At 52.3% G+C, this 22,205-nt stretch overlaps 2 protein-coding genes across 2 annotated transcripts in view; one reads left to right on the top strand and one right to left on the bottom strand.

The window, feature by feature from the left end:
* Positions 1-21,867, top strand: COG4 (component of oligomeric golgi complex 4). Its single transcript, XM_056136342.1, has 19 exons — positions 1-171; positions 2,370-2,452; positions 5,184-5,298; positions 7,044-7,218; positions 8,797-8,990; positions 10,176-10,281; positions 10,775-10,932; positions 11,985-12,043; positions 13,642-13,775; positions 15,665-15,783; positions 16,268-16,434; positions 16,900-17,065; positions 18,191-18,253; positions 19,562-19,678; positions 20,002-20,094; positions 20,274-20,357; positions 20,473-20,574; positions 20,687-20,815; positions 20,895-21,867. The coding sequence occupies exons 1-19, from the start codon at positions 1-3 to the stop codon at positions 21,027-21,029; spliced, it is 2,370 nt and encodes a 789-aa protein (XP_055992317.1). The 3' UTR covers positions 21,030-21,867.
* FCSK (fucose kinase) overlaps positions 21,588-22,205 on the bottom strand; it is a 16,687-nt gene continuing 16,069 nt past the window's right edge. The window contains exon 24 of the mRNA XM_056136341.1: positions 21,588-22,188. Coding sequence (XP_055992316.1) covers positions 22,102-22,188 — 87 coding nt within the window. The 3' untranslated portion in view covers positions 21,588-22,101. The remainder of the gene's footprint in view (positions 22,189-22,205) is intronic.

The raw sequence follows: 22,205 nt of genomic DNA on the forward strand, positions 1-22,205 counted from the left end.
ATGGGGACCAAGATGGCGGACCTCGAGAGCCCGCCGAAGGCGGCCGGGGGCCCTGCGCCGCCCGACGGGCTGGCAGGCGGCCGCTGCTCGGAAATATCCACCGAGTTCATTCGCTCCCTGACGGAGCTGCAGGATCTGGAAGCTGTGTACGAGCGACTGTGCGGAGAGGAGGTGGGGGGGCCGAGCCTCTTTCCCAAGAAGGCGCTAGGGCCAGGGAGCCTGGACGTTGTCCGTTTGGGAAATGCGGGTTATAAGAAATTCTCTCCTTGCCGAGGGACACGAAAAAGCACCAATTCGAGAAACCCAAAGGTAGTGGGGAGACTGCCGTTTCCCTCCTCTGGGTCTGACGCTCCCGAGCTTGTTTTCCCGTGGCTGGGCGACCCCGCCCCCGCGGTGACAGCCCTGACCCTTCATCTCCAGATTTCTCCGCTGGGGTAGTTGGCGTTTGCGCCAGCGCACCTGGTTCTCAAAATTGGAATTGTCTTGTGTTGTATTTGTCTTGTATTAGCTTAGCAATCTAGGAAATAGGAAAAGCTGTCACCCAGGTATCTCATTTAAGCAGGAAGTAATTGCATCGGTGCATTTTAAGACTTTTTCGGGAAATCATCTCTGGGTGTGTGTCGATTTTTAGAATCTCATTTTAATGCACGGCTTTGTAGAAGCGTGAGGTTTTACGACCTCATGCACCATTTTCTAATGTTTGACAAATCTCTTAACACCCCACGAGGTTGTGTCCAATGAGGGATGTCAACTATGTTCTCCAAGACTCTTTTCATTCTTGATGCTGTTCCTCTCTACCCCCTTTAGTTTTTCTGTGGCTCCCTGAATCTGTCAGGATGTTTTGAAAGTCAGTTTCATTGATTCCTAGCCAATCAGAAGGAAGAGGGCTCTGCTCTAAGAATTTAGTGACTGTTTTAAAGTTTTGAGATTTAGATTGAGTACAAAGAGCAGTTTTAGCTTGAGGGAGGGTGAATCACTAAGAGCTTTGATTTGCAAATATTCACTTGTGCACATATTGACTTGTACCAACTTTGCCAATGAAATCTGTGTTATAAAATTTGGTACCTTTTTTTTTTCAATATTAATATTTTTTTTCTTGGCAACCATATTGGGTGCCAGAGATCAACCCTGGTCAGCCTCACGCAAAGGAAGCACCTTACGCACTATAGTACTTTGCCGGCCCTAAAGTTCAGTACTTGTGACTTAACGTACCTATACTCAGATTCATGGATTCAGTCAAACCTGGGAAAGGCCAGAAATTAAGTGATCTTTCGATCAAAACAAGGTCAATTCTGTATTTGTAGTTGGTGATTGTCACAAGGAGGGGCTTCCCTCAGCTGTGCTGAATTATTTTAATACAAACGTACACCTAATACTGCTAGTTATTTTAGAGCTATGCGTCACACAGTGTGTTAAGCACGTTATGTTTACTCTCCCATTTGGCTCATCTGACAGTCTGAGGGGTATGTATTACGCTATGTTGGGAAATGGAGAAATTCAAGAGTAAGGAAAATATCATTTGAGATGATACAGTTATGACCCAACTGAAATTGCAATTATCTCCTTTTGGTACTGATTTTGAAGACACTTGATTTCATTTTGGAACCACACTCAGTGGTGCTTGGGCTTTATTCGTGACTCTGTGCTTAGGAACGCTCCTGATGGGACTTAGGGGAACCCTGTGAGGTACAGAGGAACTAACCAGGCAGGCGACATGAAAGGCAATCACCCTACCTCACCTTAACCAGCCCCTTGGAGAAGAGTAATTGCCACTGAAGGAAGCTTCAGTTGTTTAGCCGTTATGTTTGTTTTGTTTTGTTTTGCTTTTTGGGTCACACCCAGCGATGCTCAGGGGTTACTCTTGGCTCTGCACTCAGGGATTACCCCTGGGGGTGCTTGGGGGACCATATGGGATGCTGGGAATCGAACCCAGGTTGGCCGCGTGCAAGGCAAACGCCCTACCCGCTGTGCTATTGCTCCAGCCCCCATTATGTTTTAAATGCTGTCCTGTGTTAATCACTATGATAATGATATTGAATAAAGGCTTATTACAGTGATCATCTGCTAGATAAAAGACAGTTTTCGTAAATTAACAATTACTGCAATATTTCAAGTGCAAACATGAAATCGCTCAAAGCCTAGAGGATCACAGTAGAAGAAAAGACACTTGAAAGGGAATTCCTCCTTTAGCTGAGTTTAGGTCATTCTGGGATTTTGTTTGGGGCCACACCCAGTGCTGCTCAGTGATCATACAGTGCCTGAGCCAGGATATGAACCCTGAGCCCTTCCAGCCAATCCCCCACCAGTCTAGATCACTCTTCCGTTTCACTCTGACCATTCTGATGACAGCATGTTTCTTTGTGTACCAGAAAGTTGTGGAGAGAGAGTTGGACGCTCTTTTGGAACAACAAAACACCATTGAAAGTAAGATGGTCGCTCTTCACCGAATGGGGTGAGTCTCTTCCTCTCAGCAACAGCTACTGTGAATTCTAAACGCTCTTTATTTATTTATTTATTTATTTACCACACCTGGCAATACTTTGGGCTTGCTCCTGGCTCTGAACTTAGGGATCACTCCTGGTGGGGCTCCAGGGATAATATGTGGTGCTGGGGATTAAACCGGATTGGCCACATGCAAGGCAAGTGTCCTACCCACAGCATGTCACTCTGGTTCCAGGTCCTATAAATTCTAACAGGCTCCACTGGATAAGTTACTCTGCTTCCTAATTTTTTCTGTTTTTGAGCCATACCTGATGTTGCTCAGAGATCATTCTGGAACTTTCAGAGATTCAGGGATCAAACCTAAAACTCCCATGTTCTCTAGCCCATTGAGTCATCTCGCCGACCCTATTCATTTTTTATATTTATTACCTTTTTCTTCTATTCTTGTCTACCATTCTTATTGGTGTTGCATGGTATGGGACACACTTGGCAGAGATGCTCATACATTTGGTTGTGGTACTTGCGGGGGTTACACACTTGTTTGTGGGGCACTGGAGATTGCACATTTGTGGGGGTTTTTTTGTTTATTTGGTTTTTTTTTGTTTTTGGGTCACATCCGGCAATGTTCAGGGCTTACCCCTGGCTCTGCACTCAGGAATCACTCCTGTGGTACTCACGGGACCATATGGGATGCCAGGAATTGAATCCGAGTCAGCCGAGTGCAAGGTGAATGCCCTCCTCGCTGTGCCATTGTGTTTTGTGAGGGCGCTGGTGATTCCAAACAGCAGCCAGGCCCTGATCATTCTGTGGCATGTGGGACAGGACTGAGGATCGGATTCTCAGCCTCACAATTGCCAGGTACACACTTTGCAACTGAGCTGTGGATTCCCACTGGCCCAGCCAATTCAGTGTTTCCTCTGAAGGTGCTTTACCTCAGATGAACACGTTGGGGTATATAAATGAATCAGAAACTGTGATGGAAACTCGGAATTTATATCTTATCAATGTATCAAGAGATTCTGATGCATTTCTCATGTAAGAGGACCAGTTTATAGACTGAAGAGTCACAGAAGTTTTTCTTTAATCCCAGCCAGGAGTAAACCCTAAGCACCACTGGGTATGGCACAAAAACAAAAGAAACAAGAAGGCAGAATGATAGCTCAGTGTGTTGGAGTACATTCTTTGCATGCAGGAGACCTGGATTTAATCCCTAACACCACCTAATTCCCTGAGCACAGCCAGCAGTGAACACTAAATTAGGAGTATAATAGTCCACGTGTGAAAACCAACAAACAGAAGACTGGGGCTGGAGCGGTAGTACAGTGGGTTGGGTATTTGCCTTGCCTGCAGCCAACCTGGTTTCAATGTGCAGCATCCCATATGATCCCCAAGCCCACCAGGAGTCATTTCTCAACACAGAACCAAGAGTAACCCCTGAGTACTGCTAGGTGTGGCAAAAAAAAAAAAAACTGTCATATTCTAAATAGAAAATTTTCTGTTTTATTTACTTAATTTTAATTGGGGAGGGGGATTTCTGAACCACCTGGCTGTGCTCAGGGCTTACTCCAGATTCTGTGCACAAGAATAATTCCTGACAACTATGTGTTAATCCAGGCAATCATTTCTGCCCAGAGGGGAAAGGGTGTTGCTCCCTTCTGCCCTCCTCCCTCTGGAAAGAAAGATGGCAGCCACATGGGAGCCTTGTGGACAGCAGGTATGAGCCGGGGGAGTGGGGGCGACTAAAACCTCATGGGTCGGGGGGCGTTCCGGTCCGTCCTTCACGCCCTACCGAGGTCACCAGTCGCCCCCCCCGCGAGCGGCTCTCCAGCACGGCCATGGCCCCAGAAGCACAAGGACTTAATGCAGAACCCAGCAGCTTGGAGCAGAAAAGTGAATGGACTATGTGTTGATCCAGGCCATCAAGTCTGCTGGAGGGGAAAGGGTGTTGCCCCATTCGCCCTCTCCTCTCTGGAAAGAAAGATGGCGGCCACATGGGAGCCTTGTGGACAGCAGGTATGAGCCGGGAGTGTGGGGGCGACTAAAACCTCATGGGAAGGGGGGCGTTTCGCTCTGCCCTTCACGCCCTACCGAGGCCACCGGTCCCCCCGCGAGCGGCTCTCCAGCACGGCCACGACTCCAGAACACAGAAACCAATTTCTTAACTATCTGACTTTCAGTAGAAATACTTCCAGGGTCAATAGGTAAAATAGCAGAAATCCAAAACCAACATTTAATTCTTGAACCCAGCTGTAGAAAGCAAATCACTTCACAATGCTTTTTCAGCATGTCTGATTTGGGGGGGGGGGGGTAAACTCTAAATAATAGTGGTGAATCTTTTATTGAAACAATGAATCTAATCAAAGCAGATAGAGTGTTAACTAGAATTCATCTGCCTCACAGGGACGGGGAGGGGTGGGGGGTGGGGTTTTATTGGGGTTCTTCATGGTAAAAAATAAGTATTGGTAAAGGGAAATGTGTTTGATATTTGCATGACTGAGACATAAACCTGAAAGCTTTGTAACCTTTCCCACAGTGATTCAATAAATAAATTAAAAAAAAAAAAGAATAATTCCTGACAGGGCTCAGGGACTGTGTGGGTGTGTGGGGTGCTGGAGCAAACCCAGGTTTGCCACATGCAAGGCAGACTCCCAGCTTGCTACACTGTCTCTCTAGCCCCAGTAAAATCATCTCATAGTCTTTTGGCATTATGGATAATGTATGCTGTCATTGTATATCTCCAGACCCAACCTGCAGTTAATTGAAGGAGATGCGAAGCAGCTCGCTGGAATGATTACCTTTACCTGCAACCTAGCGGAGAATGTGTCCAGCAAAGTCCGTCAGCTTGACCTGGCCAAGGTAATCCCAGGTACTTTTGTTGTTTATTAGAAGTCTGAAGAATGCACCGTGTTAGCAATAAGAGCAGCATCATTCAGTAAAAACCTAATGAAGATACAAAACAAAGTTAGCATAAAACTCCAAACCAGGGGTCAGAGTAGCAGGTCTGGCACTTGTCTTACATGTGGCATTCGTGGTTCGATCCCTGGCATCCCATATGATCGACAAGCATTGCTAGGACTAATTTCTGAGTGCAGAGCCAAGAGTAACCCCTAAGCACCACCAAGTGTGGCTCCCCAAAAATTAGCCGCAAACCAGGGCAGGAGAGATAGTATGGGAGGGAAAGTGCTTCCCTTACACGTGGCTGACCCAAGCTCGACCCCCAGCACCATCTACGGTCACCCAGGCCTCCCAGGAGTGATCCATGAATGCAGAGCCAGGAGTAAGCCCTGAGCATCTCCAGGTATGGGCAAAAAGAACAGGAAACTCCAAACTAGTAGACTTAATGAATATTGACAATAATCTACAACACTAGCAAACCAATTCCCACAATATATTAAAGGAACTGCACAATGACCAAAGTAGGATTTATCCCAGGGTTACAAGCTTCATTTAACATCTGAAATATCAACCAGTGTATGTCATGTTGATAGAATTATAAAACCACATAATCATCTCATAGCCTCACCAAATTGTATGGCACCTGTGAGAAAAAAGACAAAACTTGGAAGGGAATGTCCTTTACCTGATAAAGGGTGGTCACGGTCATGGTCCTCCCATTGTTCATCGATTTGCTCGAGCGGGCCCAGTAACGTCCCCATCATGAGACTTGTTGTTACTGTGTTTGGCATATCGAATATATCACAAGTAGCTTGCCAGGCTCTGCCGTGTGGGCGAGATACTCTCGGTAGCTTGTCGGGCTCTCCGAGAGGGGCGGAGGAATTGAACTCAGGTTGGCCATGTTGGCCGCTTGTAAGGCAAACGCCCTACTGCTGTGCTATCGCTCCAGGATAAAGGGCATCCATGGAAAACTCCACATCTAGCACTGTATTTATTGATGGAAAGCTAGGTTCTTTCCACATAAGACCAAGAACAACATAAGGAATGTTGGTGCTTCTCTTCCATTCTGTACTTGAACGCTCTAGCCAGGGCAATTAGGCAAGACAATAAAACATCCAGGGGAGTTCAGATTGGAAAAGAAGAAATATAACACGTACCACAATGTTATATTTTCTAGTAATCTATTTTAAATAGGGGCCAGACAGAGACTTCAGCGGCTAAAGTCCTTGTCTTACACGCAGCTGACAAAGGTTCAGTCCCCAGCCCGGCCTATGGTCCAGTGAGCCCTCCTAGGGGCGATCCCTGAGCTTAGAGCAAGAAGTCCTGAGCACAGCTAGATGTGGCCCATAGAACAGAAGTTAAAAAACCAGAGGTCCAGAGGATAGTTCAGTGTGCTAAGCCACATCTGCCAGTGGGAGGCCTGGGTTCAGTCCCCAGCACCATGTGGGCACCTAAGCACTACCACTTGGGCCCCGAACGGGGACAGTGATTTTGGATCTTGTAGAGGGGTGTGGGGGTTGCTCTTGTTTGCAGTGCCAGGGATCAAACAAAGGGCTTCACTTGTAAAGCAACTGCTCTCCTCCTAAGGCCCCTTCCCAGCCCTTGATGTTTTATTTTGCCCGTTATTTACAAGATACTAAGGCGTCTCTACGTGTCTCAGACATTAAAACCAAGACATCCTCTCTGAGCACCAAGTCTTTCTGCAGAACCGTCTTTACCAGGCCATTCAGAGAGCGGACGACATCTTGGACCTGAAGTTCTGCATGGACGGAGTCCAGACGGCTCTGAGGAATGAGGATTACGAGCAGGCTGCCGCCCACATTCATCGCTATCTGTGCCTGGACAAGTCCGTCATTGAGCTCAGCCGACAGGGCAAAGAAGGTAACCTTGTCCTCAAACTGCTGATGTCTGGCCGGGTTAGAAGCCTCCGTCCCGGGGAAGCGGCCTTGTCGGAGACCCGAAGTAGGTCCTAGACCAAGACCTTATAACCTTTTTCTACTCGCAGCTTCTCTTCACCTGAGAAATGCAACGTGAACAAGCTCTGCCAGAAATACCTCAGATTCATTAAGCATTTGATTTGGAATTCCTTCTTGGTTAGATCTTCAGAAACCTTTTGCTCTCGGCAGGTTTTTCACAAGCCCCACCTTGAGTCACGATGACCGCCCCATACGGGTTTACAACCCACAGATTACGGTGGTAGGTCCAGGCCCAGAGAGAAGGGGAGAGCTCAGTGGACGAGAGGCTGTCGTGCGCTCTGTCCCCACAGGTGGACAGCACCAGCATTAGCCCTTGAGCGACAACCAGGACTAATCTCTGAGCCAGGTATAGACAAGCAAAAAGCTCGGTCACCCCAGGAGAGCGACTATAGTTATTCCTCTTGTGTGGCAACGGCAGCCGCGTCCTGCGGGTCGAACGGAATTCTGCCCGCCTGCCCCGCCCCTCTGCCTCCTCATGCTGCCTGTTTGTCCTGCATATATTTACTGAGCTCCTCCCCGTTTTACTAGTTACTGTTTGAGATAAGTCTTTTCATCTTTGTTTCCGCATTTGCCTTATTTTATTCCCTTTCCCTAGACTGACGTTCCTCCATTTTAGGTTTCAAAATCCCCTTCTTTCAAAGATGTGACCTTCCCTCAGAAACCTTTTCTGGTGAATCAGAAATCTGACTTGAGGACACCTTTTCTTTTTTCAGGATGGGGGGTGGTCACATCCAACTTAACTCAGGGCTCACTCCTGGCTCTGCATTCAGGGATGACTCCTGGCAGTGCTCAGTGCCTGGGACAACATGGGGCGCCAGAGACCAAACTCAGGTCAGCCACAATGAAGGCAAATGCCCAACCGCTGTCCTATTACTCCAGCCCCAGGGGGCACATTTCTTGCCCAAAGATGATCTTTTCACTGAATTCCTTGGAACAAGATTATAGATGTTTTCTATCTTAATCATTGATGTTGCTGACATAGTAGCTTGTTATATTTGCGTGCACAGTATATTTATATGCATTGGGGCGAATGCAGGGGCAGGGGTTGCGGGTGGCCATACCCAGTGGTGCTTAGGTACTGCTCCTGGCTCCCTGCTTGTGAATTCCTCCAAGAGTTGTCTCTGGTGGCGCTTGAGGGACCATATGAGGTGCCCAGGATCTAGTCTTGGACTCCAGCATGGAAGCATGTACTCGGCCTGTTGGGCTGTCTCCAGTCCTTATTTAATGAATAATAGTGAACAGACGCAGTATGTGTGTGTGTGTGTAGATTTCACAGGGAACCTTTCTCTTTTGTTGTTTTGTGTGTTTTGGGGCTGCACCTGGCTATCCTGAGGACTTACTCCTGACTCTGCACTCGGGGACCCCTCCTGATGTGCTCTGGGGGACCATTTTGGGTGCCAGGATAATCGAACCTGGGTGGGCTGCACACCATCTCTCCGGCCCATAGCACCTTTCTTGGCGTTCATTCTCTTGCCTGTTGCAGGGAGTATGATCGACGCCAACCTGAAGGCGCTGCAGAAGGCGGAGCAGCGTCTCCGAGCCATCGTCACAGAAAAGTTCGAGCTCGCCACGAGAGAGAGCGACCTGCCGCAGGTGGAGCGCTTCTTCAAGATCTTCCCACTGCTCGGGCTGCACGAGGATGGCTTGAGCAAGTTCTCCGAGTACCTTTGCAAGCAGGTAAGGCTGCTGCTTGCGTGGCACCCCAGGTAGGCACGCTGAAGACTCCGCCTCCGGTGGGCGCCTCTCAGCCCTGGCTTCGACTCCCTTCGCCACACGCGCCGAATGCATTCATTTAGCACTCGTCCATTATCGCCTGCCAGCTGTGTACCTGCACATCTGCCGGTGCACGTTTATTTCCAGCAGACCAAGTGGAAGTTCAGGAAAATTAAAATGCAAATTACCTGACAAGCTGAATCACACATACCAAGCTGTCAGCCTGGAACTGGCTGCTTTTAACATCATTTGAAGTTGTTGTGAGTGGTGTTAAGTGGTTTAACTAGGCTTAAATCTCAAAATAAACCACGCTGACGTGAAAGAGATAAAGTCACTTAAAGAAAACAGTGGGGCCAGAGAGATAGTCCAGCAGGGAGGGCGTTTGCCTTGCACACGGCTGACCAGGGTTGAATTTCTGGTATCCCATATGGTCACCTGGGAGTAATTCCTGAGCACGGAGTCAGTTAGCCCCTGAGTATCGCCTGTGTGGCCCAATAACCAAAAAGAAATGGAAGTCAGTGTCACCGCCATCCAGCGGCCACCAAGGCTACACCTAGTGGACCACCGGGGCCATGCCTTACTGAGGGTCCAATATATGTTCCAACCCTTGGAGCTCTTTCTTGGATTTATTTTACTAGATTCTTCTTTTATTTGACCCCTCTTTATTTTGCTACTGCTTTGTCCCTGGGGTCTAGGAATATCTGTTTCGGAACCAGGGATTGGGGAGATGGTTCAGCTGGTAGAATGGAAACCTTGCAGGTCCCATGCCTGGGTTTGATCCTCCACACTACGTGGCCTTGTACATGGCTGACCCAGATTCTATCCCTGCCACCCTGCCACCCCAGATGGTCCCCGAGCCCCATCGGAACCTGCCCCTCAGTACAGAGCCAGGAAGAAGCACTGCCAGGCGTTTCCCCTCTCCGACTCCCCCCCCCCCCCCCACACACACACACACACGGAAAAAAATTAGTAATCACACCGGGAAGCATTAGCATATGCCTCTCACTGGCCAGGTCCTGTCCTGCCTGGCACCCAGGAAGTCAGACCCCCACCTACCCCCAATGCTACGCTGTGTGTCCCAGCTTTCAGCAGAGCCCGTGGGAAACTGTGGCTGGCTGCTGAGCTTATGTGGCTCCTCTCACATCTCAGGTGGCCAGCAAGGCCGAGGAGAATCTGCAGCTGGTGCTGGCGATGGACTCGAGTGACCGGAGAGCGGCCGTCATCTTCGCGGACACACTGACACTCCTGTTTGAAGGCAAGCGCCCCGTACCCAGGGCTTTCTCCTTGACCCTCGCTCCCCCACTTGCCACCTCCCACCACTCGAGGCCTTAACTCCGTCCCGTAGTTTCCTGTGTCTTGTTCATGGAGAATCAGCTTCTCAGTTCATTTTGATCCGTCAAGGTCAGCTTCTTGGGTTCTTCTGATCCTTCCTTACTCTCAGGATCCGGACTCTAAAGAGTGAATTCAACCCAAAAATAAAGCACTGTGAAGAGGGTGATGCTGGCTGCCATAGGGTTCCTTTAAAACTGTAACAGGACCTGCTGGAATACCAAGCCCTGTGCTTAGTTAGCAAACAGATTTGGATTTGCTTAGTAGCTCCCAGCACTGATTAGAACCACTTGTGTGCACTCGGGGAAAACATTCAAATGGGGTTGAGGTATAGACTCTCAGGTTAGTCCTGGGTAAAAAGAAAAAAGTTTCTAATGTAGGAAGAGTACTTGGATCCAACCCTCTCGCTTTCTTTCTAGGGATTGCCCGCATTGTGGAGACCCACCAGCCAATAGTGGAGACCTACTACGGGCCGGGGAAGCTGTATACCATGATCAAGTATCTGCAGGTAGAATGTGACCGGCAGGTGGAGAAGGTGGTCGACAAGTTCGTCCAGCAGAGGGACTACCACCAGCAGGTGAGCAGAGGCAGCGGCAAGGAGGAAAGCAGGGATGCCAAGTAGAATGACATGGGAGGGAAAAAGTGCAGACAAGAGAGAAGTAAGCGCTGAAGACAGCCCGACTTGCACGCTCCCTGCCGCCAGCTTTCTTTGCACTCGAGCTGATTCAGGGTGGTGCTGGCCTCAGTTGCAGACAGACTGAACTGGAGAGGCTTCTGCAGGGCTCACGGCCCGACAGCATGCAGAGCTCTGCCTTCCATTGCTGTACTGAGAAGTTGTTTTTTTTGTTTGCTTGTTTGTTTGTTTGTTTTGTTTTTTGTGGGGGGGTCACACCCAGCGATACACAGGGGTTACTCCTGGCTCTGCACTCAGGAATTACTCCTGGCGGTGCTCGGGAGACCATATGGGATGCTGGGAATCGAACCCGGGTCGGCCACATGTAAGGCAAACACCTTACCCACTGTGCTATCACTCTAGCCGCAAGGTGATTTTTTTTAAGGTCTATTGAGGATTTTTTTTTGGGGGGGGCCACGTGTAACAGTGCTCAGAGCAGACTCTAGGCTCTGTGCTCAGGAATCACTCCTTGCAGGGCTCGGGATAGGTTGCTGAGGATCGAACCCTGTTTGTCTGCATGCAAGGCAAGCGCCCTACCTGCTGTATTATTGCTCTAGCCCCAAATATCAAGTAATTCACCTGAAACTCCTCCATAGTTCTATAAGTGCCAAGATAACAATTGCTCTATCAGAATGTTAGTGTTCCACCTTTTTTTGAACGAGAGGAAATGAATAGGTCTTAACTATGGGGTGGTCCAGAAAGTTTCCTCTGTAGACTTCCAGAGAGGGCTACCGTGGACAGCAGTCTCAGGGGGCACTGCTGTGGCACTTCTAAATGCAATGGCAGAAAAGAGCACTGGCCAGGAAGCCCTTGGCTCATCCACCTGAAAGCCTTCCTGGTGCCTGATCACCAACACGCCTCACCACGCCTGCGCCTGGCGGGTGGTGGGGGGGACAACAGGTGGTAGAGGGCAGACAGGAAGAGTGACCTCATTCCCTGCTGTGTACACATTGCAGTTCCGGCATGTCCAAAACAACCTGATGAGAAATTCTACAGCAGAAAAAATCGAACCAAGGTAAAATGGTCCTTTTCTTCAATTCATAGGAATCTGAATTGGTAGTCACCTATCTGTCAGAGATTGCTCTATTATAGTTACATGTTTTTAAAACGTTCACCTCCTGTTTTTGGTTGAATCAATGGTCACAGGTCACAGTCCTCCATTATTCATCAATTTGCTCGAGCGGGCCCAGTAACATCTCCATCGGGAGACTTGTTGTTACTGTGTTTGGCATATCGAATACTTCACGGGGAGCTTGCCAGGCTCTGCCGTGCAGGCGAGATACTCTCGGTAGCTTGTCGGGCTCTCTGAGAGGGGCGGAGGAATCGAACTCGGGTCGGTCATGTTGGCTGCGTGCAAGGCAAACGCCCTACCCACTGTGCTGTCGCTCCAATGGATCCATGTAAATAATAGCATATGCATGACATATTTGCTATTAAGGATGTTTAGAAAGAGACTAGAGCAGTAGTACAGTAGGTAGAGCGGTTGCCTTGCACACAACTGACCCAGGTTTGATTCTCTGGCATTCCTCATGGTCTCCTGAGCGCCACCAGGAGTAATTCCTGAGTGCAGAGCCAGGCATAACTCCTGAGCATTGCTGAATATTACCCAAACAAACACTGTCCTCTCGTTGTTCATCGATTTGCTCGAGTGGGCCCAGTAACGTCTCCATTGTGAGACTTCTTATTACTGTGTTGACATATTGAATACTCTCGGTAGCTTGCCAGGCTCTCCGAGAGGGGCGGAGGAATTGAACCTGGCTCGGCCAGGCTGGCTGCGCGCAAGGCAAATTCCTTACCGCTGTGCTATCGCTCCAGCCCCGGATATGACCCAAAAAGCAAAAAATAAATGTATTGATTAATAAAAAAAGAATGTTTAGAAAGAATAGATAATTATTACTAGTGGGTTTTGTTTTTTTCTTTGATTTTTGTTTTTGGGTCACATCCAGGGTGCTCAGGGGTTACTCCTGGCTCTGCACTCAGAAATTGCTCCTGTTGGGCGTGGGGTACTATAGGAGATGCCAGGATCGAACCCTGGTCGGCTTTATATAAGGCAGGCCCCCTTGTCTGCTGTACTGGCTCTCTGACCACCAGTGGTTTTTAAATACCAAAGTTATTCTTCCTTTCCCTCAGGGTCACAGATTTTCTCGATGAAAATCTGTCAGTGTGCCAGTACCATACCATCACTTTGTATTATGAAATTAGGAAGTGTGAGTTGGTTTTGCGGCCACACCTGGCCGTGCTCAGGACTTCCTCCTGGCTCTGCGCTCTGGTACCACTCCTGGCAGGGCTCAGAGGATTATGTGGAGAGCCAGGGGTTGAACCCAGGTTTGCCTTGTGCCAAGGCAAGCCCTGCTCATTGTACTATTTCTCCAGTTTGGAGGGTTTCTCTCCCAGTGAGGCAACTTTCATTTTGTGCCATTTATCAGACTGCTAATAAAAACACACTTCTCCAGCTCTTAAATGAGTCCGTTGGAACGTGTCAGTAGAGCCTGTGCCCATTTGGTATTTCCGGTCCCAGAGCCACCTGAGGGAATGTGGGTGTGTTTTTCTCGTGGCGCTTGTGTCTGAGAGGGTCCGTTTCCTTTCCACTTCCTCCTTGTGTTTGTGTCTCAGAGAGCTGGACCCCATCCTGACAGAGGTTACCCTGATGAATGCCCGCAGCGAGCTGTACTTACGCTTCCTCAGGAAGAGAATCAGCTCGGACTTTGAGGTGGGGGACTCCATGGCCTCAGAAGAAGTCAAGCTGGGTAAGAGGCGTTTCCTGTCTTTCCCGGCATGCCGTGGTGGAGCTGGCAGCAGGGCCCAGAGGGCTCGTTGGTGGAAATAAGTGAAGATTGTTAGCCTCAGACGCCTGTGGAAAGAGATGGTGCCCAGGAGGAAATCAAGACTTCCTGAAGTTTAGGATCAGACTGGGCCCGTGAGGCCATCTTGTTCTTTTCCCCTACACCAGGGGTTCCCAGAATTATTTGACCCATCGTTGCCCTTTCATAGAAAAAGGGGTCAGAGAGATAGTACAGCAGGTAAGGCGCTTGCCTTGAACAATCCCCAGCATCCCATATGGTCGTTCCCCGTGTCCCTACCCCACTCCCAGTGATTCTTAAGTGCAGAGCCAGAAGTAATCCCTGACGTGCTGGGTATGCCCCCCCCAAAAAAGGAAACATCACTGAGCACCCCTCTAGAAATGCACTTCCTTTGAGCAGACAAACAGAAAGTGCCCCTACCACCCCCCACTCTGCAGGGGGCACTAACCCACTCTGGGAACTGCAGGCCTCTTCCCTCAGGCCCCCTCACCAGCTGTGCTGTAGGGGTCGGTGTCTTAAGTAGGTGAGACTTGCACGATGGGGAAACAGAACTAAAAAATACTTGGAGGGGCTGGAGCGATAGCACAGTGGGTAGGGCATTTGCCTTGCACGTGGCCAAACCTGGGTTCAATCCCCGGCATCCCATATGGTGCCCATATGGGATTACCAGGAGTAATTCCTGAGTGCAGAGCCAGGAAGAATCCCTGAGCATCACTAGGTGTGACCCAAAAAGCGGGGAAAAAAAGATCAGGAGGGAACTTTTGAGAGTGAGAAGAAGTTCTGAAAGCGGGTTGTGCCCGTGCTGCAAACCTCTGCAAAGTTACTTTTAAATACTTGAACTATGCAGATCCAATAGGTGAGTGTTACGTAGGTTACATCTCCACATACTTTTGAGGTATATTGAACTTACAGCAAAGAGGCTATAAAAAGAGTACTAGGGTCGGGCTGGGGAGACAGTCAAAGGACTGGCATGGATGCTTTGCATGCAGGAGCCCCAGGATTGATTCCTGGCACCACATGGGCCCCCTGTGGGTATGGCCAAAAAACAGACAAAAAGAGTACAGTATCACAAAAGGATTTGGGGGCCAGAGAAAGAGTACAGAGGCTAAGGCACTTACCTTGCATGCAGCCGACCTGGGTTCGATCCCAGCACTGCATATTATTGTCGCCAAGCACTGCCAGGAGTGATCCGTGAACACAGCTAGATGTGGCCCAAAAGGAAAAAAAAAAAGAAGAATTTCATTCTCTCTCAGTCTCCAGTTCCCCAGCCGCAGGTTTTGAAGGAATACTACATGGGACTAAAAGTTTGCCTCTTTCACTTACTAATCAATCTCCCGGTTCTCTAAGAAGAACATGTCCTTCCTGCTAGGCAAAATATACGAAATCCCCTGAACTGGATGCATGAAACGGACCCAGCGTTCGTGGTTTTCTGTGGTGTCAATAATACTGGGGGAGGGAGAAGCTGACATATACAACCAGGTGGTGTTGCCTTGCCTTGATTTGCTTTAGGAGGTGGGGGGGGCACCCATTGTCCCTCAGGGGCTACTCCTAGCTTGACTTGGGGGGGTCACTCCTGGAGGTACTCAGGGAAAGGGACCGGGCAGGCCTGGAGATCAAACCTGGGGCTCTTGCATGCAAAGCACACACTCCAGTCCACTGAGCACTCTCCCCAGCCCTGATTTTTAAAAATACTATCTGTGCTATGATTGTAGCCATATGATTTATATACAGATTTAGAACAAGGTTAGGAAATGAATTTTAAAGATAATGAGAAGAATCCTTCTGTTTCCCTGGGGGAAGAGAAGTTGAGCGTTCTTTCCTTGGCTGTCCCTTAGAGCACCAGAAGTGTCTGGACAAGCTCCTTAATAACTGCCTGCTGAGCTGCACCATGCAGGAGCTGATTGGCTTCTACATCACCATGGAGGAGTACTTCATGAGGGAGACGGTCAATAAGGTAGGCCATGGCACAGCCCCGGAAGTGGACATCCTGTCCAGGAAACAGGCCCCGAGGAGATGGCGGAGGCGGATTCTCTCGCTGGGTCCTGATTCAAGAGAACCCTTGCAGGCGGGCAGAGTGTCCCCACTTGGTCACTGCGTCCAAGGACATCTTTGGAGTTGGCAAACGCTTTGTGGCACCTGTGGGGACTCTTGCCCCAGGATCCCATGGGACCACTTCTGCTCAGTGACCCTCCTCGAGCCCTGTGTCACTCCGGGTCCCCTGGGCAGTCCCTCAGGGACAGTGGGCTTCTGATATTCATACCCCACAAAATAGAGGTGTCCCCGTGGCATAGGCCCTAGGTCCTTCATTGCCCAGCTCAGCCAGCCGTGGGGAGGTGAGCTCTTCCGGCCAGAAGGAGCAGAGCCACGCCTGTGCCAGAACTGTCCCAACGGGGATTGGCAGAAGCAGAGCCCTGACCGCGCTCTTCGCCTCTCGGTAGGCTGTGGCCCTGGACACCTATGAGAAGGGCCAGCTGACCTCCAGCATGGTGGATGATGTCTTCTACATCGTCAAGAAGTGCATTGGACGGGCGCTGTCCAGCTCCAGCATCGACTGTCTCTGTGCCATGATCAACCTCGCCACCACAGAGCTGGAGGCGGACTTCAGGTGTGCCCGGCGTGTCTGCTGCTTGCTTTGGTTCCCTTCCGAGTCCTGTGCAGATCCGCAAGCTTTGATAAGCTGCTGGCCCTGGCCCCAGGCCACTGCCCAGCAGCCAGGTAGCTCCGGGGCCAAATTTAATCTGTGTTCTCTGGGCTGAAAGCAGCAGTTGGCTCTCAGACCGAGGAACAAGAACAGGCAGCTCAGACGAAGGCGGCAGCTGAATGATCAGTCAGTTGTCCCAGCCTCTGGGAAGTCACCGAGCTAATCTGCTCTCATCCACACTGATACAGGTCATGGCGAAAGCTCCTGGCTGCTGTGGCACTAGGGCGGCTGGGGGGGATTGCAGGCCTCCTCCCTGGCCTGGCGGGAGTTCAGTGGTGCCAGCTGGATGCCTGGAGGAGCGCAGGGGGACCTGTCTCCTCTGCACGTTCCCGCCCCGTCAGTGGCTGCTGCATGCCTTCCTGTCTCCAGGGACGTCCTGTGTAACAAGCTGCGCCAGGGCTTCCCCGCCACCACCTTCCAGGACATCCAGCGCGGGGTGACCAGCGCCGTGAGCCTCATGCACAGCAGCCTCCAGCAGGGCAGGTTCGACACGAAGGGCATCGAGAGCACGGACGAGGCGAAGCTCTCCTTCCTGGTAGGGCACCCACCCGCGACACCACCCGCCCCCGCATGGAGTGAAGAGAAGCACCGGGGGCGGGAGATCTTGGGGGTTTGGTTGCTTGGTTTCTGAGCCGCTGATACGCTCAGTGCCTCCAGGCACTGCGCTCAGGGATTGCTCCTGGCCTGCCTGCTGCGCCCTCTCCAGTCCAGGGTGTTTCTTTGATTGTTTGGTTTTGGTTTTGAAGCATGCATGGTGGGTCTCTGGAGTCCCTTTCAGCAGTGCTCAGAGGAGCATAGGGTGCTGGGAACCAAACCCAGAGCTGCATGCAGACCACACATGCCCACCTTTGGAGCCATCTATACCCCCAGCCCTGGGAAACCTCTTTAAGGAAAACTACTGGAAGGCTCTGAATTTCTTTCTTTTTTTTTTTTTTTTTTTGAGCCAGTCACAGCAGTGCTCGGTGCTAACTCCTGACTCTGCTCAGGGATGACTCCTCACAGTGCTCAGGGAACTCTATGGGGTATGCCAACTCTATGGGGTGAGCCCAGGTCAGCCACATGCAAAACAAGCTCCCTACTCACTGTACTATCCCTCTGACCCCAAAATTATTTTTTTTTAAATCTTTTTTTCATTTTCGGGGCTAGAGTGATAGCACAGCGGGTAGGGCATTCACCTTGCACACGGCTGACCCGGGTTCTATTCCCAGCATCCTGTATGGTCCCCTGAGCACCTCCAGGAGTAATTCCTGAGTGCATGAGCCAGGAGTAACCCTTGTGCATCGCCAGGTATGACCCAAAAAGCCCCCCCTTCAAAAGAAAATTTTTTTCCATTTTTTGGGCTGCGTACCCCACAGAATCCAAGAGCTGCCGGAAATGGCACCTCCTCAGATGCCTACTCTCAGGAGTCACTTCTTCAGTGAATAGTAGCCTCTGTACCACAGGAACCCCAGAACCTCTCCCAGACCCGTGTCTCAATAAGGGACACAGTTCTGGAAGCTCGGGTCACTGCCTGTACTGTTGCTGGCTCTGCTGCATCGTAGCAGGCACAGAGAAAGGCCAGACCAGTTTCCCTTCCTGCCCAGGCTGGGCTACTGCACGGGGTATAAGCTGGAGCCAGTCTGCCATGAACAGGAAGTCACCTGCTGTCCTCCTCTCCCAGGTGACTCTCAACAATGTGGAGGTGTGCAGTGAGAACATTTCCACCCTGAAGAAGACGCTCGAGGTACAGGAACTTGTGTGTCCACTCTCTGCCATGGCTAGGAACCCACGCCGCGCGCCCACCCCGACAGCCAGCTCGCCCCAGCACACTTGGGGACCCAGTAGTGATCAGCCTGATAGCCGGGCACCCTAGACCACTAGAAGAGTTATAAAATCCAAGTAAGGTCTTCCTGCACCAACCTGGCAAGTGACCTGGGCAGTTCCCTTAATTCCCAGGCTTCGGGCCTCACCTAAGGAGAGACACAAATGCCCGCCACGCCCTGCTTTGGGTTTGCTAGGTGACCAGACAGTAGAGGCATTGAAAGCGCTATGAAAGTGACAGCACCCCAGGCCAAAGCCATAGCACCGCGGGGAGGGTGCTGGCCTTGCAGAGCCAGGTATAAGCCCTAAGCATCACCAGGTGGGGCCCAAAATCCAAAAGAAAAGAAAGCGCCAGTGCCCTGTGCATCTTAGGAGAGTAAAACGAGGTGCTGGCCATCAAACCCGTACAGAGTGGGGGAACTGCTTCCACCTGGCTGCCCGAGACCCGTTCAAATCTCCCGTTTGATGGTGGGCCAGATGTGTGACCTGAGGCAAATCCTGACACTTCTTGGGCTGGAGGGCAGGTGGGGGAACTCTGAACAGCGCCTGGCCTGGGAGAGGCAGGCATCGTGACCCTGTGCAAAGCCGCACTTCGAAGGGAAGGACTCAAGGCGGTTGTGGGGGCTTAGGCAGGCAGGGCAGCTGCAGCCGCAGGACCAGGGGCAGGCACAGGGGGAAACTGTCGCGTCCCCAGGGCAGTGCGGCGGGCAGCCCACAGGGGATTACAGTAGTCCTGGTCGTAACTGGTGATGCTTAGGGCTTATGGTCCCCAAACATCTTCCAGTGGCGTGAGTGGCCCTCCCTGAGTGCCAGCCACTCTGCGTCTGCACCCTGTTTTGCGTGCTCCGCCAGCCTGCCTCACTCACAGACCAGATGACCCCGATCACTCAGCTGCTATCGGCCCAGCCGGGGTTTGAATATTGACCCTTCAAAGAGGAAAGTGTTTGTTTTGGTTTGGGGGCCACACCCAAAAACAGTACTCCAGGGTTTTTCCTGCCTCTGCACTCAGAGTCACTCTTGGTGATGCTCAGGGATGCTGAGGATCGAACCTGGGTCACCAAGCACCTCTCCACTGTTCTGTTTCTCCGGCCCCTGGGAAATGTTTCCTACTCCGACCCCCAACACCAGCTGTTCCGCACAGAGGGGCATGGGAGCCCACTCTGAATCCCTACGGACAGGCTGCAGCCACCCCAGGAAGGCTGGCTAGCCTGACCGCCAGCTTCTCCCACAGAGCGACTGCACCAAGCTGTTCGGCCAGGGCATCGGCGGAGAGCAGGCGCAGGCCAAGTTCGACAGCTGCCTCTCCGACCTGGTGGCCGTGTCCAACAAATTCCGAGACCTCTTGCAGGTAAGCCCTACTGCAGCTGCCTGGGTGTGTGCTGCTTGTGGCTGTGAGGTGACTGTGACTGCCGAGTGCGGCCTCCAGGGCTTTCGGAGTCCTAAGGTCCGACGACTTTTCCCCCCGCTATAAGTGCGACTGCCACATTCACCAGCTGCCTTCTGTCCTCTGCAGCCCTGCCCCAGGGCCGTGCCTCTGGTCTGGACCAGGATGGACACAGGTCCGGAGAGGAACGAACCGTTCTGGCCCCTTTGCGTCCTCTCTCTCATTCTGCCTCGCGGCGGGCGGGAGTGGCTGGGCCTGCAGGGGTCCATCCCTCTGTCTTTCCACAGGAGGGGCTGGCAGAGCTGAACAGCACAGCCATCAAGCCCCAGGTGCAGCCTTGGATCAACACCTTCCTCTCCGTCTCCCACAACATCGAGGAGGTCAGCCTCCCCGACGGTCCCAGCCCAGGCGTTCCCGCGGTGAAGGGGGGGGAGATGGTGGGAGGAGGCTGGGCCTGGCACACGGCAGCCGGCTGAAGGGAGGGGCCTCTCCCCAGACGGAGGGGTGGGGGGACACTACCTAGGGAAGCCCAGGTGACCCACCGCCCCCCCAACAATAGGAGGAGTTCAACGACTATGAGGCCAATGACCCGTGGGTCCAGCAATTCATCCTTAACCTGGAGCAGCAGATGGCCGAGTTCAAGGTGAGCGGGCTCGTGGCAGACCCTCCAGCCCACACCTCCTGAGGCCTGAGCCAGCACCCCAGTGACCTCATGGCACAGGGTGGGACACCCGCTGATGTCTGGCCTCTCTGTGCAGGCCAGCCTGTCCCCGGTCATCTATGACAGTCTGACCGGCCTCATGACGAGCCTTGTCGCCGTGGAGCTGGAGAAAGTGGTGCTGAAATCCTCCTTCAACCGGGTAAGGCCGGGGTGCCCGGGGGGACCCGCCTCCCCTCTGCCGCCTCTCCTGCCCGGCTCAGGGCACAGGCCCCGGAGCAGGAGGCTCCCGTGACGGCTGGTGTCCCCCGCAGCTGGGCGGCCTGCAGTTCGACAAGGAGCTGCGCTCACTCGTCGCCTACCTTACCACGGTCACCACCTGGACCATCCGGGACAAGTTTGCTCGGCTCTCGCAGATGGCCACCATCCTCAACCTGGAGCGGGTACGTGCCCCCCCCGCCCCGCAGTCCAGGCTCCCCCCAGCAGCACCCCCTTGGCCCACTTAGCTGTTGTTCCCCACAGGTGACTGAGATCCTCGATTACTGGGGGGCCAACTCGGGCCCGCTGACGTGGCGCCTCACCCCTGCGGAGGTGCGCCAGGTGCTGGCTCTGCGCACAGACTTCCGCAGCGAGGACATCAAGAGGCTGCGCCTGTAGGGCCCCCCCCCAAGCCCCCCTGGCGCAAGCCAAGCGGGGGCTGCCTCTCCCACGAGACAGGCCTCCCAGGGCCCCCCAGGAAAGTCAAAGCTGGACATCCGTGGTGGCCATTCTCGCCTGGACACCGCAGCCGAATGCTGCCTCCCTGCCGGGCCTGAAGGACCTGAGTAAAGTGCCTGGGAACAAAAGACACTCACCGGAGAGGCCCGAGGCTGTTTCCCAGGCGGGCTGGATACCATGGGGGGCGGGGCCCAGCCACCCTGAAACGCGGAGACAGTAGTCACTGGCTTACACTACAAGTGGCACACAGCTGCCACCAGGACCCTCCTAAGACCTGGCTCCTCGTCCAGTCGCAGACCCTCGCTGGGTGCTCAGCACTGGGGGCTGGCCATCCCAGGGGTGGTGCCCCAGTGCCAGGAAAGTGGGCAGTGCTCCTGCCAAGAATACAAGCCCTAAGAGGACAGTGCTGAAGGATGGAGTGCATTTATTCCCAGGAAAGTTCCGGTCCTGAGAAGTCATTGCCACGGGCATCGGGTACCCTTGTGGCCACTCATCAGAGAATGGCCAGCTCACCGCCCGAGACCCTCGTGAGCACCTTACTGCTGGCCGGGAGTGGGTGCTGCCTCTGTTCAAGATGAGCCTGGCCTCAAAGGCAGGGCAGGGGGCTACCAACCATCAGCCAACACCAGGGAACAGTCCCTACACTGGGCCTGGCATGGTAAAGGCACGTGTGACATGAGCTGCAATGCTGCTTCTGCAGGGCCTGGAGCGATACGGCGGGGAGGGAAGGCCTCCCCTCGCACACGGTCAACCCAGGTCTCATCCCAAGCACCCCATGGGGGTCCTTCCTGAGCACTGCCGGGTGTGGTCCCAAAGTCAAACATTAAAAACCTTCCAAATTGGAGTCTGAATCAAGGCCAAGCCCCAGTCACTGTCAGCAGGAGCTTCCAGGCGGTTCCTGGAGGGCCTGTGCCAAGTCCAGGGGCTTCTTTGGGGACAGACACATTCCTGGTGGGGACAGCGGGTGCATGGCGGCATCGCTGGCCAGGGGGCCGGCGAGCAGGAAGGCAGGTCAGGATGATGCCTCACTCCCCTGTAGCTGCAGGCTCAGGCCCTGAGTGTCCACTTCCACCAGGTGGACGCTGTAGTTTCCCAGACCCTGGAAGCAAAGGGCAC

This window comes from Sorex fumeus, unplaced genomic scaffold (assembly GCF_029834395.1).
Source record: "Sorex fumeus unplaced genomic scaffold, SorFum_2.1 ptg000122l, whole genome shotgun sequence".
In the NCBI taxonomy this organism is placed as follows: domain Eukaryota; kingdom Metazoa; phylum Chordata; class Mammalia; order Eulipotyphla; family Soricidae; genus Sorex; species Sorex fumeus.

Bases quoted from the DNA above. Each gene is read 5' to 3' on its own strand.
- COG4 (XM_056136342.1), top strand. From the start codon at position 1: ATGGGGACCAAGATGGCGGACCTCGAGAGCCCGCCGAAGGCGGCCGGG. The intron at 2,453-5,183 runs GTGAGTCTCTTC...GTATATCTCCAG, and splicing joins GTCGCTCTTCACCGAATGGG to ACCCAACCTGCAGTTAATTG. The intron at 16,435-16,899 runs GTGTGCCCGGCG...TCCTGTCTCCAG, and splicing joins GAGCTGGAGGCGGACTTCAG to GGACGTCCTGTGTAACAAGC.